This window comes from Euleptes europaea, chromosome 10 (genome assembly GCF_029931775.1).
Source record: "Euleptes europaea isolate rEulEur1 chromosome 10, rEulEur1.hap1, whole genome shotgun sequence".
In the NCBI taxonomy this organism is placed as follows: Eukaryota; Metazoa; Chordata; class Lepidosauria; order Squamata; family Sphaerodactylidae; genus Euleptes; species Euleptes europaea.
In genome coordinates this window covers 78587763-78604228 of record NC_079321.1, presented here as the reverse complement: position 1 = coordinate 78604228, position 16466 = coordinate 78587763, and the positions used below count along the sequence as shown (strand labels likewise).

The following is a 16466-nucleotide window of genomic DNA, read 5'->3' as shown; positions in this document are numbered from 1 at the left end:
AGGTTACAGTAGGAACGGCAAAGTTTTGTGCAGCGGCCTGTAGAATCCGTCAGACGCTGCTGAGAACATCGGTATGCCAATAATTTTAATGGGTAGTTTATATAGTTTGCAAATTGTGCAAATAACTATTTACTATTTGTATAAACCTGTGGGTAGAGTGTAAAACTAGGAATTTCAGTGGTAATTTGTGTGCTGGTCTATGACTGTTTTTAATACAGATTGTAAGACAGTGGGCTATGTATTTTCCTGGTTTATTCGCTTGTTCAAAGTATTTCTGTTTGGCAAATACTATTTTTTTCTTTATCTCTTCTGTATCTATCATGTCAATTTCTATTTTCTTCCTCTTAATTTATTTTAATATGCTCTTTTTATGTCTTGCTATGTTGATTTTCTAGCTTTTTAATTTCACCCATCAGTTTTTCCCTCATTTCTCTTTTTTGCCTTTTAAGTTTGGATGTTTTAACTATTATTGTAAGCCATCTTGAACCAAGACGAAAGGCGGGATATAAATGTTTTAATAAACAAACAAGCAAGCAAATAAAACAATCAATTTCCTTAGCTACCTGCCATTCTCACACTGTGGACATTCCAGACTGAGCAGAACAGGATGCTATTAGGAGGGAACAAGGAGGGTATCTGCGGAGGAAGGAGAAATCCATTTTTTCCCTTCTTCTAATTTATTTACCTCCTTGTGCTGATCACCATTACCTCCCCTCTCCATTTCCCCTGACTATCCCACCCTACTCCCTGTTAATATATCTTTCTCCTCCATCCCTTTGTCCTGGCCACCTCTGCCTCCACAGCCCTCAGCAAATTTCCAGACAGCTGCCTCAACATCCACAACAGTTGATATAACAATCCACATACTGGTCCAACTCAGCCAGGTATTTGTTGATGTCCACAGTAACTTGTCTAGGGGATGGTTACCTCCCATTTCCCTGTAAACTTGGTGTTTCCTCAGATTTACAAAACCCTAATTAGTAGCTGCCCTGATGTGGATGGCCCAGGCTACCCTGATCTCATTAGATCTCAGAAGCTAAGCAGGGTCAGCCCTGGTTACTAACTGAATGGGAAATTACCAAGGAATACCAGGGTGGTGTGCAGAGGAATGCAATGGCAAACCACCACTGCTAGTGTCTTTCTTTGAAAACCCCACAAGGGGTTATCATAAGTCGGCTGCGATTTAACGGCACTTTACACACACAAAAATAGTAGCCATTGCTGGTCCCTTTTCATGCATTTCTCAAAGAGTAGTTATCAGTTGTAGGAGCCCCGTGGCACAGAGTGGTAAGCTGCAGTAGTGCAGTCCAAGCTCTACCTGAGTTCGATCCCGACGGTAGCCGGCTCAAGGTTAACTCAGCCTTCCATCCTTCCCAGGTCGGTAAAATGAGTACCCAGCTTGCTGGGGGTAAAGGGAAGATGACTGGGGAAGGCACTGGCAAACCACCCCATAAAACAAGTCTACCCAGTAAACGTTGGGATGTGATGTCACCCCATGGGTCAGGAATGACTAGGTGCTTGCACAGGGGACCTTTACCTTTACCTATCAATGGTATTTCATCTGAATGGGGGAAAGTGAGCAGTGAGGTGCCACAGGTCTTGGTTCTGGGCTTGGTATTTTCAATATTTTTTATAAATGATCTGGATGAGGGTGCGGAGGGACTACTCATTAAATTTCCAGATGACACCAAATTGGGAGGAGCAGCGAACACATCAGAAGAAAAAGATAGAATTCAACGAGATCTGAACACACTGGAAAAGTGGGCAGATGTGAACAATATGCAATTCAACAAGGACAAGTGCAAAGTTCTGCATCTGGGTAACAAATGTGAAACACACATACTGGATGGGGAATACATTTCTGGGTAGCAGTTTGTGTGAACAAAATCTTGGGGCACGGGTGGACTGTAAGCTAAACATGAGCAGCCATTGTGACACACCAGCAAAAAAAGCTAATGTGCTCTTGGGGTGTATCAACAGAGGCATAAAATGCAAATTGCATGGTCATAGTCCTGCTGTACGCTACATTGGTCAGGCCACACCTGGAGTACTGTGTGCAGTTCAAAAACTGGGCCTCACTTCAAAAAGGATGTAGACAGAATGGAGTGGGTCCAGAGGAGAGGGACGAGGATGATCAGGGGCCTGGAGACCAAGCCCTATGAGGAAAGGCTGAGGGAGTTGGGAATGTTCAGTCTGGAGAAGAGGAAGTTGAGGGGAACATGATTGCTCCCTTTAAGTATTTGAAAGGCTGTCATTTAGAGGAGAGCAGAGAGCTGTTCCTGTTGGCAACTGAGGATAGGACTCGCAAAAATGGGTTTTAATTACAGGCAGAAAGGTATTGTCTGAATATTAAGAAAAATATTTTACAGTGAGAGTAGTTCAACAGTGAAATCAGCTACCCGGGGGGGGTGAGCTCCTCCTCTCTGGCAGTCTTTAAGCAGAAGCTAGACAAATACTTGTCAAGGTGCTCTAGGCTGATCCTGCATTGAGCAGGGAGTTGGACTAGATGGCCTGTATGGCCCCTTCCAACTCTATGATTTTATGAATTTCACTTAACATCAATCTGAATTTAAGAGGATTAATTATTACAAATCCATTTATATAAGGCAAATTCACAACTAAAAATTATAACTAGCAACAACTAGGATCTGAAGAATTATGCACCTAGCTTTGAATACTCACGACATTTGTTTTGTACTTCTCAACCTGCAGCCTTCCCTCCTACCTGCCATTAGCAGAACTGCTTTTGACACTCATAGGACTTTAAAAATCACATCCAGATTTTGACTCGGATGGAAAAGTATTTGAAGAACACAAGCCAAATAGTTCTGTTGTTCAAAGAAAAAAAATCCCATTAGGCATCCCTCCCACCTTCCTCCCATATATATCCCTCCCATATTCAGGGATATAAGGACTCAGAGATCTCCATTCCAACTTGTATCTGACAAGGGGAGCTTTGACTCTTGAAAGCTCATACCCCCCCAAAAAAATCTTGTTAGTCTCTAAGGTGATACTGTGTTTTAATATTTTACCCAATACTAACTCCTAACAAATCTTAAGGATGCAAACAGTCCTGTCTCACCAAATGTTCCATATTTAGGAATGTGGTTTTGGAAATGTGCAAAATAATTACTGCCCAGCCGTAGAAACAGTTGCTTAACCGTGACAGGGCTTTATGGAACTCAAGAATGACTCTTGTCTCTTCACTGATCCTTTGCTGCAAAAACAACCATGGTACCATAGGTCAAAAGGAGTTTATGGAAGGTGTAAGGAATTCAAGTGATAAAATGAGGGAAATATGCAGCTTAAATTATTTTTTCTTAATATTTCAACATGCTATCCCACAGACAGAGAAACTACTCACGTAATTTGCTAATAACAGGAAGAAGTCCACCCCATGTGTGCAAATACTCAGCCCTGAATCCATCCAAAGAAAACAACAACACTGGAGGCTTGGTGAATCTGAGCAATTAGAAATGAGACAGTTAGAAACAAGGACTTGATATTTATTAATTCATGTTCTAGACATTTTTTTCAGTCTGGGACACCTATGTTGATGTGTACCCAAAGAGCAATTGGGAGAGAGACAGCTCTCACCAAACAAAAACATCTGGATCAACTTCAGTTCTGCATGCCAAGCCATGTCTAGAGGAGACAGAACTAACCAGAAATGGTATAAACATAGTCCAAAGAATATCAAGAGGCATGCTGTAAACAGTCTAGCAAAAAAATTTCTATTAGTGCTAGTAATGGAAGTGATAGCACTGTAAACAATGCCAGAAAGACTGGCTGTCCTTATTGGCCACAAGGAATGCCTTAAAGGCACTGTGGGAGAAGAGGATGCAGAAGGTCAATCCTGAAGTGTTGCATATGCTTTAAGGATAGTAAGATGTGTTGGACATGTTCAAAGTCAGTCACAATATCTGGCTGAATACTAGGAGAACTTGTCTAACTGGTGAGACACTGGTGAAGTTAATTTAGGATGCAATCATATGCACAGTTAACCAGGAATAAGCACCCTTGAGCATAGTGGGGCTTACGTCCGAGAAGACATGCACAGGATCGGACTATTAGTATTGTTCTTTATCACATGGGATCTTCAAGAACAAGATGGACAACTAATTGGTTTGTTTTGTTTTAGCAGACTTCATCCATGAGACAAGAATCTGGATGATTTCTTAAGGTAATTTCAGTTTTATAACAGTAGTGAAAATTGGAAGTGGGCACTGGAACTAACAAACATACTTCATACAAGTTTCCTGCTGCTGGCATTTCTTTCATATTTGGCAATTTTCTTAGCCCTTCTTTATTTAGGTGTCAGTGAAATCGGTGTACCCGTAAAACCTTAGAAACATGTTTCACAGTACTAAGCACACTTTCTGTAAAGGAAAAGGTCAATGTGACTCCTGAATGGTTAGGCTTGGAGCATCAATTTCCTATAAAAATAAAAATGTAACTTGTGTTTTGTTTTTGCTAACTATCTTCTGGTTTGGCATTTGCTAGCATGAAACCCACAAGCTAAGTATAGTTCTACTATGCTGCTTATCTGAAGTATTTGCCTTTGCTCCTATGCTTATAGCTATATAAATACCTGGCATTATCCTTCATTGATATCCCTCCCCTCCCCAAACTCCACCTTCCTCAGGCTCCACCCCCAAAATAGCCACAAATTCTCAATCTGGAGATGGCAACCCCTAATCATTCCCAATGCAGACAAATTACCTACACTGTGAAGAGGAACAGCTGGAAAAGTTGACTTGTGTGAAAACATAGAAGATAAGATCCTCTGAGAATAGACAGTTCCTATACACTTTTGGGGGTAGTAACAGACATTTGGGACATTCTGGTTTATAGCCTGAAGAATTAATCACTCAGGGCTGATTCACACATTACAAAGTCCTTGTATCTCTCACTTCTCCGCTCTGGTCCTTTCAATCAGATGTGTACTGGGAGTTCTCGTGTTCAGAATTCAATTCCCAGGTATGTGTTGGCCCAATTCAGAGAGGCCTAACCTCTCTCCCCATGGCATTTTCCAAATCCGAAACTACCCTGAGGAGCCACTGTTTGCCCTCTTGGGTAACTTTACATCAGTACACGTACAGCACCCACCAGGGCTAATAGTGGCTCCCCAGGGTTGTTTCAGGTTATGAAAACAGTGGGGGGAAGCTCCTCCCCATGTACCACAATCCTGATCCAAATTGGGCCCATCCACATCTGAGAATTAAGTTCCAAGCACAAAACACCCAGCTTAAGCTTAACCAAATGGGTCAGCCCAGACATATGGGGGGGCGGGCATTGAGGACTTTTATAATGTGTGAATCTGCCATCAGTAAAGCTCTAGTCACTTGCAGAAAGCCCTTTATAAAATGTTGTTTAGTTTTAAACCTACTGCAACAAAAACAAGTAAATTAATGACTAGCCAAGTTATTTTACATTGCTTAAAAAAAATATTAAAACATTTTATTTATAACTGCCCCCCCAAAAAAGTGGATGCCTTTTGATCACATGGAATTTATTTATTTCATTTTTATTTACAACAATACAATACCTTTACTTGCATCTTGAAATAGTAAAAAATTATTATTTACATGGAATTTATTTATTTCATTTTTATTTATTTATTTACACTATCATCCACCTTTCTCACTTGGACTCAAAGAGAATTACGAAGAGTGAGCAAAGATAATCAACAGGATATGACATTTAATAAACAATTGAATTATACTGTATATTGGTATATAAAAATAGTGTTCGTGTAATATGTTATCATTCCCTTTGCATTCTGCAGTATCCTTCTGAATAATACTGCCATCTGGCTAGGAAAAGGTCCTACCCCTTAACAGCGGTTAACTATGTAGAAATGGGCAGTTGAAGCTTGTCATGGCATAGAGCTAAATAACATCACCTCATAATTGCTGCAGATTTAACTAGTATTAGTATTGCTAGAGGGACAAGTTCAAAAGCCGGCAAAACAAATAAAATTTTTAGAAGCTGGCAAACCAGTTCTGCAATAGTCCATTTATTCTTTATCAACATTTGTATTTTAAAAATTAAACTGTTAAAAGTGTGCCTTAGACATCACAGTATTTTTTAAAAAGTCGTATTAACGTAGATCTTAAGGCAAAGGTCTTAACACACTTCTGGACTGGAAAAAAAAATCTGAATTGGGCCACAGGTCTTGGAGCTTCTTATCTGAAGTTTCCCCAAAATATTTTGGTTTGTAAGCCTCATTCTCTGTATTTACAACTAGTCCACATATGCCACAACAATGCCTTCTCCCAAGAGGCTTTCAACATCTATGGCTAAAAGTCATTTAAAGCCACTAGGACTTCACAGTCAGCAATACATATAGAACACATAAACTCATGTCCATCTCCTTCAGAATGCAACGAGTAAGAAAACTAAACAGTGAAAATTCCTGTCTTTGAAATCAGGTGGGGGGTTATATATGTGCCATAGTTGATGTCCTATGTAGTAATCTTCTCCCTGGAAGCCTTTTATTAGCAACTTGGGTAATTACAATACAGAAATATTTACACTGTCAAAGACTTAAGCAACTTTTTTTTTCCTTTTAAAAAGATGTAAAATCAAATTTAAATATCCTTACCTGTCCGGACACTGGGGTTCCTTAATGTCCTCACATTCATCTTGAAGCCAGCTTGCCTTTCCTTATTTAAGAAAAGAGATTTTATTTCAAATATTACAGTAATCTATTTTTGTTAGGGGAAAAAAATCAATGAACTGATTGAAGCTGAAATTCATTAACCTACTCATTTTCAGTGCAATCCTAATCAGTTACATTTAAATCAATAGGTTTACAATGGTGTAATTCTGCCTAGGATTGTATTGTTAATTTCTTCTAAAATATTAAAAACTATTTATGGTGGGAAAATAACAAATCCCACTAGGCATGTCCAAGACCTTCAGCATATCTCAGGAAATTCTTTGATCCTCACCTACACTACTTGATATAGTTGATAAAATCAGTGACAAGAAGTATTCACTAAATCTGGGCAATAGTAACTTGAGTAACTCTCCCCCCCCCCCCCATTAAGCTTTAACCATCCAAGGTTGCATTCAGCTATAATTACAAATCATGTTCTGTCATTATGTCTCAATGACAAACCATGGTTTGTTGGTTTCCAGTCTGTAACGCTAAATGTATCTTATCATATTGCCTTATCATTTACAACTTCTTTCAAATTTCAGCTCCTTTTTGTCCAAGTCCTAAAGAGTTCAGAAAGACATGTGCAAAACTCCCCTGATGAAGACCACTCCATTACTGTTCTTTAAATCTTTCAAGAATGCAAATGTAAAGCAAGCAGATTTGTTTTTACCTTCACAAACTGAATAATAATTGACACAGCAATTATTATTTTTCACACAGTCATCTGAACAAGAGCAGTGATACTCTGTCCGGTTCTTCTCACCACACCGAAACTTTGTACAGGTCCATATATGAGCTACAATAAAAAAACCAAGCAACCCACTTTCCATTAAATATGGCTTAACTCCATAACACAAACAAACACATATGAATATAACTGCGTGCCAACTCTTCTTTCTGTGTGCTTTTTTTAAAAGGATATATTTAAAAAGCTGATAATTTCCCTACACTTGTACAAAATATGATACACCAAGGAAAAGCAGGAAAGCCCTAAACTATTTTAATGCTTTAGTTCTTGCCTGTCGGAATACAATTTCATGTCCATGATGAGGGCATAAGGGCATAAAATCTTGCACAAGTCATTGAAGTAATCAAAACCAATTTATTCACTACCATGTCTTCCCACTAGCTTCCACAGAACACCTTCAGTGGTCTATAGGATATGTTTTTGGGGGGGGGGGGACTTTACATTATTAGGCTATAGATTCTGTAGGTAAAAGGTAAAGGTCCCCTGTGCAAGCACCGGGTCATTCCTGACCCATGGGGTGACGGCAGAGGACCAGAGTATCATTGCCAAACTAAAACTAGGATTAAAAATCTCAAAGTGGGGCCTAGAATTTTCCCAGAATTATAACTGAACTGCAGATCTATAGAAATCTATTCCCCTACAGTAAATGGCAGCTTTGGAGGTTGGACACTACAGTATGCCACAGAGCCTAGGAGAAACAGCAGTCCTAGAGCGGCTGCAGAGAGTGGATGCTCTAAGACTTCCATTTCTGCTAGAGGCTATGAGAAACTGTCATCTGTAAACCTACTAAAGGCCCGCGGTTGGTTGGGGATTGAGAGAGGGATGGACCTTTCATTGGCTGATATCTCCCTCCCCATACTTTGCCCTCCCTGTTGCTTTCTCCCTTTAATTCATGCTCTTCTGTACAACATTTCACATGTTTAGTGGAAACCTGAATTCCCAAATCCAGGACTATCAAACTTAACCCTTATTCTTATTAATTTAAATGAACAGTTTATTGCACACATCATTCCCTGAGACATCTAAATTCCCTCATTGAACCAGAAAAATAACTATATAACATATCAGGACATGACAGGACAGAAGAAATTAAAACGTGGCAGATGACTAAGAGGAGAACAAAAATATACAATGGCTCACTTGTTGCCAATTGGCCTCAAGATTAAGAAAAGACGATCAATGGGCAAAATGAGAGAAATGACATCTGGTCTACGACTGTTTTTAATAAAAACTGACAGGATTGTCTGAGAGAAATCACAGAATTTGAAAGCATGATTATTACTTAAATACAAGTCAAACCATGCATGGTGAAATGGATGCAGAACTTTGGAGAGACGATAACGATGCAACAGTGGGAGCAGGTATGGACTAAAGCAATCAAATTTACAGCAAGTCAAGCATTAAAAGAAAACTGGTATAAAATGCTTTTTCGCTGGTACATCATGCCAAAGGAGATCCAGAAGATGAATAAGGATGCGAATGAACACTGTTGGAAGTGTAAAGAGATAGACACGAGTTCTTTTCACACACGTTGATCATGCAAGAAGATTTAAAAAATTTGGAGCAAAGTCCGTACTGAAAATCAAAAAAATTTAACAGTTGAATTTGCAATGGATCCTAAAAACATACTGCTGGGAATAGTACCAACCACCACTGTGAAATCCTCAGAAGAGTTCTTTATATATATGACCACAGCAGCTAGAGCAGTGATTGCTACAAAGTGGAAATCAGAACGCTGCCCGGATGTAGAAGAATGGAAGAATAAACAAACAGAGTATGCAATGATGGCCAAATTGGGGTGGGGAGTGAATAAAAGACCCAGCAAAGAGTTCCAAAAGAACTGGAAATTGTATCATTTGTTTTGTAAAACGTGCACAAAATAGATAAATATTAGAAATAACTTTATTTTGGAAAAGTTAATAGAAATTAATTGTTTAAATATAGGTTAGCACTAGTGTTAAAATCAGATGAACATTTAGTAAGGCAAACTCTACTATGTAATTACAAAAATATTAATACCATAGAGAATGAAGGAGTAAGTTAAAAGTAGTATATTTGCTATCAAGAAGCTAGAATAGCATATAATACAGAGGAATTACTGAATTGGTATCAAAATTCTATATGTTGTTTCCTCTATTTTTTGTTCCATGTTTGTATAGTATAGTATTGGGGTTTTTTCTGAATTTTTTTGAATTCTAATTTCTTTTTATTTTCACTGAAACAAAATAAAAAATATGTATTTAAAAAAAAGAACTGGAACATTTAAAAAAAATCTTACCAGGTTCAATACAGGCTTCTTGGAAATCTAAACAGCAGTTTCCAAGTTTAACACATTCAGTGTCACAACGGCAGCTTCCAAATGTTCTCTCAAAGCAGCGACCTTTGCAGGTTTTGACTGAAATTTTAACAAGGAAATGCATCTTCAGAATCATGGCCTGAACACGGATATTACATTGATTAACATTCAGTATTGGTCAACGAGTAAACTGATCTTAATGGATTTTTTTTTCCCTTTGGCAGTCAAGTCACAGCTGACTTATAGTGACCCGGTAGGGTTTACAAGGCAAAAGACGTTCAGAGGTGGTTTGCCATTGCCTGCCTCCGCATCACACCCCTGGTATTCCCTGGAGATTTCCCATCCAAATACTAGCCAGGGTTGAGGCTGAGAGTGTGTGACTGGCCCAAGGTCACCCAGCAAGTTTCCAGGGCAGAGTGAGGATTCGAATCTGGGTTTCCTAGATCTTAGTTTGACACCTTAACCACTACACAATGCTGTCTCTCCTTAATGAATTACCAAAATGAAAATGCCACTGGGTGTGCATGGGTTTGTGGTGGGAAGTCTTCAAAATAGTGCAGCAAGGTAACAGCCCTTTATTTCAAATGTCTTGTGCACAAGCTACAATTAAAATAAATATAAATTGTGCACAAAAAGGGTTTTGTGGATTGTGCACCCATGGGTTTGGTTTTCCTTATCAAGACATTTAGGTCAGAATAATATGAACTAGGAGAAGATATAATTTCTACCAAGACTACCACCAGACAGTTCTAAGATAAAGCTAATTCACCAAGTTCTGGCCCTAAAAATTTTCATAACAGAAGGGAAAACAAAAACATGCACCTCTTGTTTGGAGAGGAACCGAAATTGCTTCCACACAGAAGCGATTTCCCACAAACTTCAGAGTTGGGTTGTGTTTTTTTTTTGGGGGGGGTGTTTTTCCTGTAAGGAGGGCTTCCGCACAACATCACTGTGCAGTCATCCACTGACAGGATTCTTGCAGCTCCGCTCTGCAGTTTTCCAAAACCTGCTTTGGTATGATCTTTCCTTGCAGTGGGTTTGGGGTGAATGTGGACACGAAGGTGTGGATTTCATCCACATCCAGTGTAATTTCTCCCCATTTTCCTTTGTGCCTGCCATATACACACACCATTGACAACCTTTTTGCCAGGTTTTTCTTTTACTGAAGGATTAAAAATGGCAGGCATAACGGAAAACAGAGAAAATATTCATATGATGGCTCCATTGCTATCGCACAGTCTTTGCAATCATGAGAGCAAAATGGGGAAATCGCCTCCATGTGGAAACAATCTAGGAAAATGGCACCTAGGGATGCCAGCCTCCAGGTGGGACCTGGGGATCCCCTGGAATTACAGTTCATCTCTAGAGTACAAAGATCACCTCCCCTGGAGAAAATGGATGTTTGGAGGGTGGACTCTGTGGCATTGTACCCCACTGAGGCCCTTGTCCTCCCCAGGCTCCATTCCCAAATCTCCAGGAGTTTCCCAACCTGGATATGGCAACACTACCCCCCCATTCCCCACTGGTGGACAGGGGCCCCCAGCAACCCTAATGGTACCCCTTCTAAAATCTGATGTATTTAATGGCTGCATCATATTACTTCATTATATAGTTGGTCCCAAATCCATCTACTTCAGTCAAGTAAAATATCATGTAAAGGTTACACTGCAATCTTTCTATAGTCATTCTGAGGAACTTGCTCCTAGTGGGACCCTCTTTTCTGCATTCACCATGGTTGCTTGTGTACTGATCAAAGCACACGTAAGTGTTCCTTTAACAGCATGTAGAAAAGAGCAAGAGTCCAGCAGCACCTTAAAGACTACCAAATTTCTGGCAGGGTATGAGCTTTCATGAGTCACAGCTCACTTCTTCAGACAGCATTGTTAGCATACCACACATACATCAGCTAGTACCGTGCACTTGGTGTGCTGTGTGTGATACGGTAAACCCAGAGTTAGAGAAACGATACAGAAGCCTTTACATCAGTCTGGTAAGACCATGAAATCAACCCTGGCTATTGTGGCAGCCATGATAAGTAGAACACATGTGAAAGACATCTGTTCATTGGGTTACAACCTTACTATAACTTGCAAGAGCCTTAATGTTTTTCTTTTAATCAATACATTTCATAGGTATTTATTATGTGTTTATGCCATACTTTTCTCCCTAATGGGGATCAAAAGCAGCTTACAGCAATATGCTTCCCCTCTTCCATTTCATCCTCAAACAGTCCTGTGAGGAAAATCAGACTGAGAGAAAGTAGTTAGCCTAAGGTTACCATTTGAGCTGGCATGGTACAGTGGAGGCTCAAAGCTGGTTCTCCCAGGTTCCACTCAGACATTCTAACCATTACACCATGTGGGTACAAAGTTACTATCTAATTTTTTTAAGGCAGAAAGATGGTAATGAAAAGGGAACTACAAAATGTATCAATATAAACTCTTTAACTGGCACACAATATATTTGTATTATGACTTGATACTAATGGAAATGTTAGGCTTAAGACCTTGAGCTGGTGTACGTTTGAACACATGAAATTGACTTACGTTGAGTTGGACCATTGGTCTATCAGGTCAGGACTCTCTACTCTGATCGACAACAGCTTTCCAGGGTCTCAGACAATGTTCTTTCACATCACCTGCTAGTTGACCCCTTTACCTGGAAATGCCAGGGGTTGAACCTGGGACCTTCTGCAGGCAAAGCAGATGCTATGGCTTCTTCCCTGATTAGTTTTGATGAACCAGAAAATGTACTAAATCTATTGGAGTCTTAAGGAGCTGTTTCAAAATAATATGTTACATCGAACAGAGATTCTAGAGGAACATACCTCTATACCTCATTAGTTCTGTACTCGAACTTATAAGTTCTTAACCATTTAAGTTACTACAGACTACAGTCCACAATAGCCATGCAGATTAGCTTTGGATTTCACACATTAACAGATCACTTCAGGATACAATGGTTCCATATTAACATACCACACCCTCATTAGCACATTATCTTGATACTTACAGGACAATGATTAGCACATTACCTTTGATACTTTTTGCAGGGCAATGATTCAGCTCAAACCCAACCCCTTTCTGACTATATATTACTCTTCCTACACACTTGACACTGAGAGACACTGTCCTTCAGTGTTACTCCTCTGAAGATGCCTGTCACAGCTGCTGGCAAAACGTCAGGAAAGAAAATACCAAGACCACGGTCACACAGCCCGGATAACCTACAAGAACCATTTAAGTTACTGTTCCTTACAAAGAATTTTATATTTTAGTTGAGTTCAGTTATTTCCAACAATATACATAAACAGAAGTGTTTTGAGCTGCTATGATAAACCCCTAACATGGTATGCTTTTTCGTCAATGGAACTCCTCAAAATATGTATGGCAGAATTCCCTGTACTTACCATCTCTTGTACAGCTAGGCTTCAGTCCAAATATGCATCCTAAAATTGTTGTTAACACAATGACACACAATACCTAGAGCATAAAAGAAAGGCATAGTCAACCGACAGTAAACACCAATGATAAACATTATCTCCATTCATGCAAAATATACGTTCTGTTTTAATTACTTTCACTTGGCAAAAAATAATAATAATAATAGAAAGCCCAGGCAATCTGAGTTCAATTTTACATTCCAGTTGTCAACAGGGAACCCATACAATCCAGCAAATGCAGCAAACATACAAAATGTTATTTGGAAGATTATGATAAACAGGATGAAAACAGTAATCAGCATATTTAATAAAAGCTCACACAATACTGTGAAGCTACAATACCTGTAGGAATAGCCTTTTTTATTTCCAAACCATGCCAGTAACTTATGCATTTGGATTTTGGACTTGCATTGCTCAAAGAGCAGTCTGTCTCTCCACCTCCAAACAGCAAACTGGAGTTTCAAAAACTGGCCTAGGGGTCTTATTAGCCAGATAGGTATAATTTTTATGCTCAAAATTTGCTAGATTGTTTCAAAAATCTTAAATCAAATATTCAAATCAATTAGTTGAGTTTTGCATGCATTAAATATATAGGATTGTTTCTAATGAACCACATGCAGAAATGCTTTCTTACGGTTACTAGCTCTGGGTTGGGAAATTACTCGAGATTTTGGGGGTGGAGCCTAGGAAGGGCGGGGTTTGGGAAGGAGAGGGACCACAGCAGGGCATAATGCCATAGAAGCCACCCTCCAAAGCAGCTATATTCTCCAGGGGAACTGATCTCTGTGACCTGGAAACCAAATTCTGGGAGGTCTCCATCTGGAGACTGGCCATCCTAGCTTTCCTGCTTCTACCTTCTTGATGCATTCCCAACAATGCCCCCAGAAAAGTTTTCTTCTAGGGGTCAGTGGGTCTTTGGGTATGGCATGAGATTTGGCCTGCAAAACAGTGCCCAGTTTCTACAAACAAAAAATGGTTTTCCACTTCTGCTACCGTATATACCCGTGTATAAGCCGACCCGCGTATAAGCCGAGGTGCCTAATTTCTCCCCAAAAATGGGGAAAAATTAGGCACCCGCGTATAAGCCGAGGGTCGGCTTATAACCCCTCCCCCCCCCGCAGGCTTACCTGGGCTCCCGGCGCAGGAGCAAGCGGCGCAGTCCTGGCGGCGGCGGCGGCACGACCGGGCGAGGGCCGGGGCAGCCTCCCTGGAGCTGCAGAAGGCCGCTCCCGGCCGCCAGAAGCGGCGGCGCGGCCGGGCGAGGGCCGGGGCCACCGCCGCAGGCCGCCCCAGGCCGCTCTCGGCCGCCAAAAGCGGCGGCGCGACCGGGCGAGGGCCGGGGCCGCCGCCCCAGGCCGCCCCAGGCCGCTCTCGGCCCCCAGAAGTGGCGGCGCGGCCGGGCGAGGGCTGGGGCCACCGCCCCAGGCCGCTCCCGGCCGCCAGAAGTGGCGGCGTGGCCGGGCAAGGGCCGGGGCCGCCGCCCCAGGCCGCTCCCGGCCGCCAGAAGCGGCGGCGCGGCAGGGCGAGGGCCGGGGCCACCGCCCCAGGCCGCTCCCGTCCGCCAGAAGCGGCGCCGTGGCCGGGCGAGGGACGGGGCCGCCGCCCCAGGCCGCCCCAGGCCGCTCCCGGCCGCCAGAAGCGGCGGCGCGGCCGGGCGAGGGCCGGGGTCGCCGCCCCAGGCCGCTCCCGGCCGCCAGAAGCGGCGACGCGGCCGGGCGAGGGCCGGGGCAGCCTCCCTGCAGCTGCAGGAAGCAGGAAGCGGCATGGGCCCGGCGGCGGCGGCAGTAAGTTCCCCCCTCCCTCCTCCCCCCTCCCCTACCCTACCGTATTGACCCGCGTATAAGCCGAGTTTGGCTTTTTCAGCCCTTTTTTGGGGCTGAAAAACTCGGCTTATACGCGAGTATATACGGTATATCAGGTTTGGATCCAACCCACAGAAAATATATTCCAGCAGTTATGAAGTGATGATGTTAGAAGGTTAAAGTATCGTTTTAGGAAAATTCAGACAGATGATTTACTAGAAACTGGCTAATCCCGAAACACCACCTTGCCACCTGTAAAACTCCAGCACCTCGTTGCGTTTCTCTCATAAGGAACTTTACTCCAGACATAATCACGAGTTAAAAAGTTTTATTTAAGAAAGCCAGCGAGTTCAGTGGGTCCATTGGGACATAAGGCTAGAATGCAGACATGGGGAAACACCAGTACATTTAAAGGATACATACAATAGGATTGATTAGTTTCAGGACATAATACAAAAGGATCGAGTTGAGGCAGAGTTGTCTTGATGACTTAGGTATAAGGAAACAATACAGAAGGTAACAGCCGGTAACTACTCACAGGAAAAACCATACATGAAACTAATGTGTGAAATAGCTAGGTGATTGCCAGGGCTCCCAGGCATTGTTCCCCTGGACCTGGTAACACAGTAACGATTAGCCGGGCAGGTCTCCATTGAGGTGTAGATGCCGGGGGGGATGGGCAGAGGCCGAAAGCCAGGAAGCCTTAGCTGACACCACCTAACTACTGCATGTCATAGTTCTGAATAGTTCCATATTACCATGGACATAATTAATCTGAAACAGCAATCTGCATGATATCATCATGGTCAGTAAACTGCAGTAAACTCTTCCTGTGGTCAGGAAGTCTTACAGAAATGACCATGTTACTGTTGAGCTGGACTGATTCATATCATTCTGGGGTCCTATACAAACCACACACAAGGCAGGTTCACAGCACCACAAACCCCAGAACATTTCAAAATATTTTTGTTTTAACTACAGACTAGAAAAATCTCAGTATCAATGCACAGTATCCAAAATTTGAAAACAACCTGAACAAAAAACATCATCTTGACTTCAAAACAGCAAATCAAACTGAACATCTGAATTTTTTCATGTTCATTCATTTTGTGTGGAACACAATGTTTATACTTATTTCTGTAAATAATTAGAGTGTGTAGTCTACACATGCCATTGTGAATTACCAATAATATAATAACCTTTTTCAGTTGGGATGTCTCTTTGCCCAACTTTACAAGTGGCACAAAAACATTCCAACTTCAAACATTCAGAGGTGTAAGAAACAGGAAACCAAAGTACCTTCAGCTTTCTATTTGCATGCATTTCCATGACACTCAAGAAATATTAAAAAGGTAAAGGTCCCCTGTGCAAGCACCGGGTCATTCCTGACCCATGGGGTGACGTCACATCTTGACATTTGCTAGGCAGACTTTGTTTACGGGGTGGTTTGCCAGTGCCTTCCCCAGTCATCTTCCCTTTACCCCCAGCAAGCCGGGTCCTCATTTTACCGA

General features: G+C 41.6%; 1 protein-coding gene across 1 annotated transcript in view; it reads right to left on the bottom strand.

Annotated features, from left to right (window-relative positions):
• The window catches only part of ENPP1 (ectonucleotide pyrophosphatase/phosphodiesterase 1), a 66174-nt gene that overhangs the window by 41618 nt on the left and 8090 nt on the right, over positions 1-16466 (bottom strand). Inside the window, exons 2-6 of the mRNA XM_056856233.1 lie at positions 13121-13193; positions 9694-9810; positions 7338-7463; positions 6608-6668; positions 3365-3462 (exon numbers count right to left, since the gene is read on the bottom strand). Of these exons, the coding sequence (XP_056712211.1) occupies positions 3365-3462; positions 6608-6668; positions 7338-7463; positions 9694-9810; positions 13121-13193 (475 nt within the window). The remainder of the gene's footprint in view (positions 1-3364; positions 3463-6607; positions 6669-7337; positions 7464-9693; positions 9811-13120; positions 13194-16466) is intronic.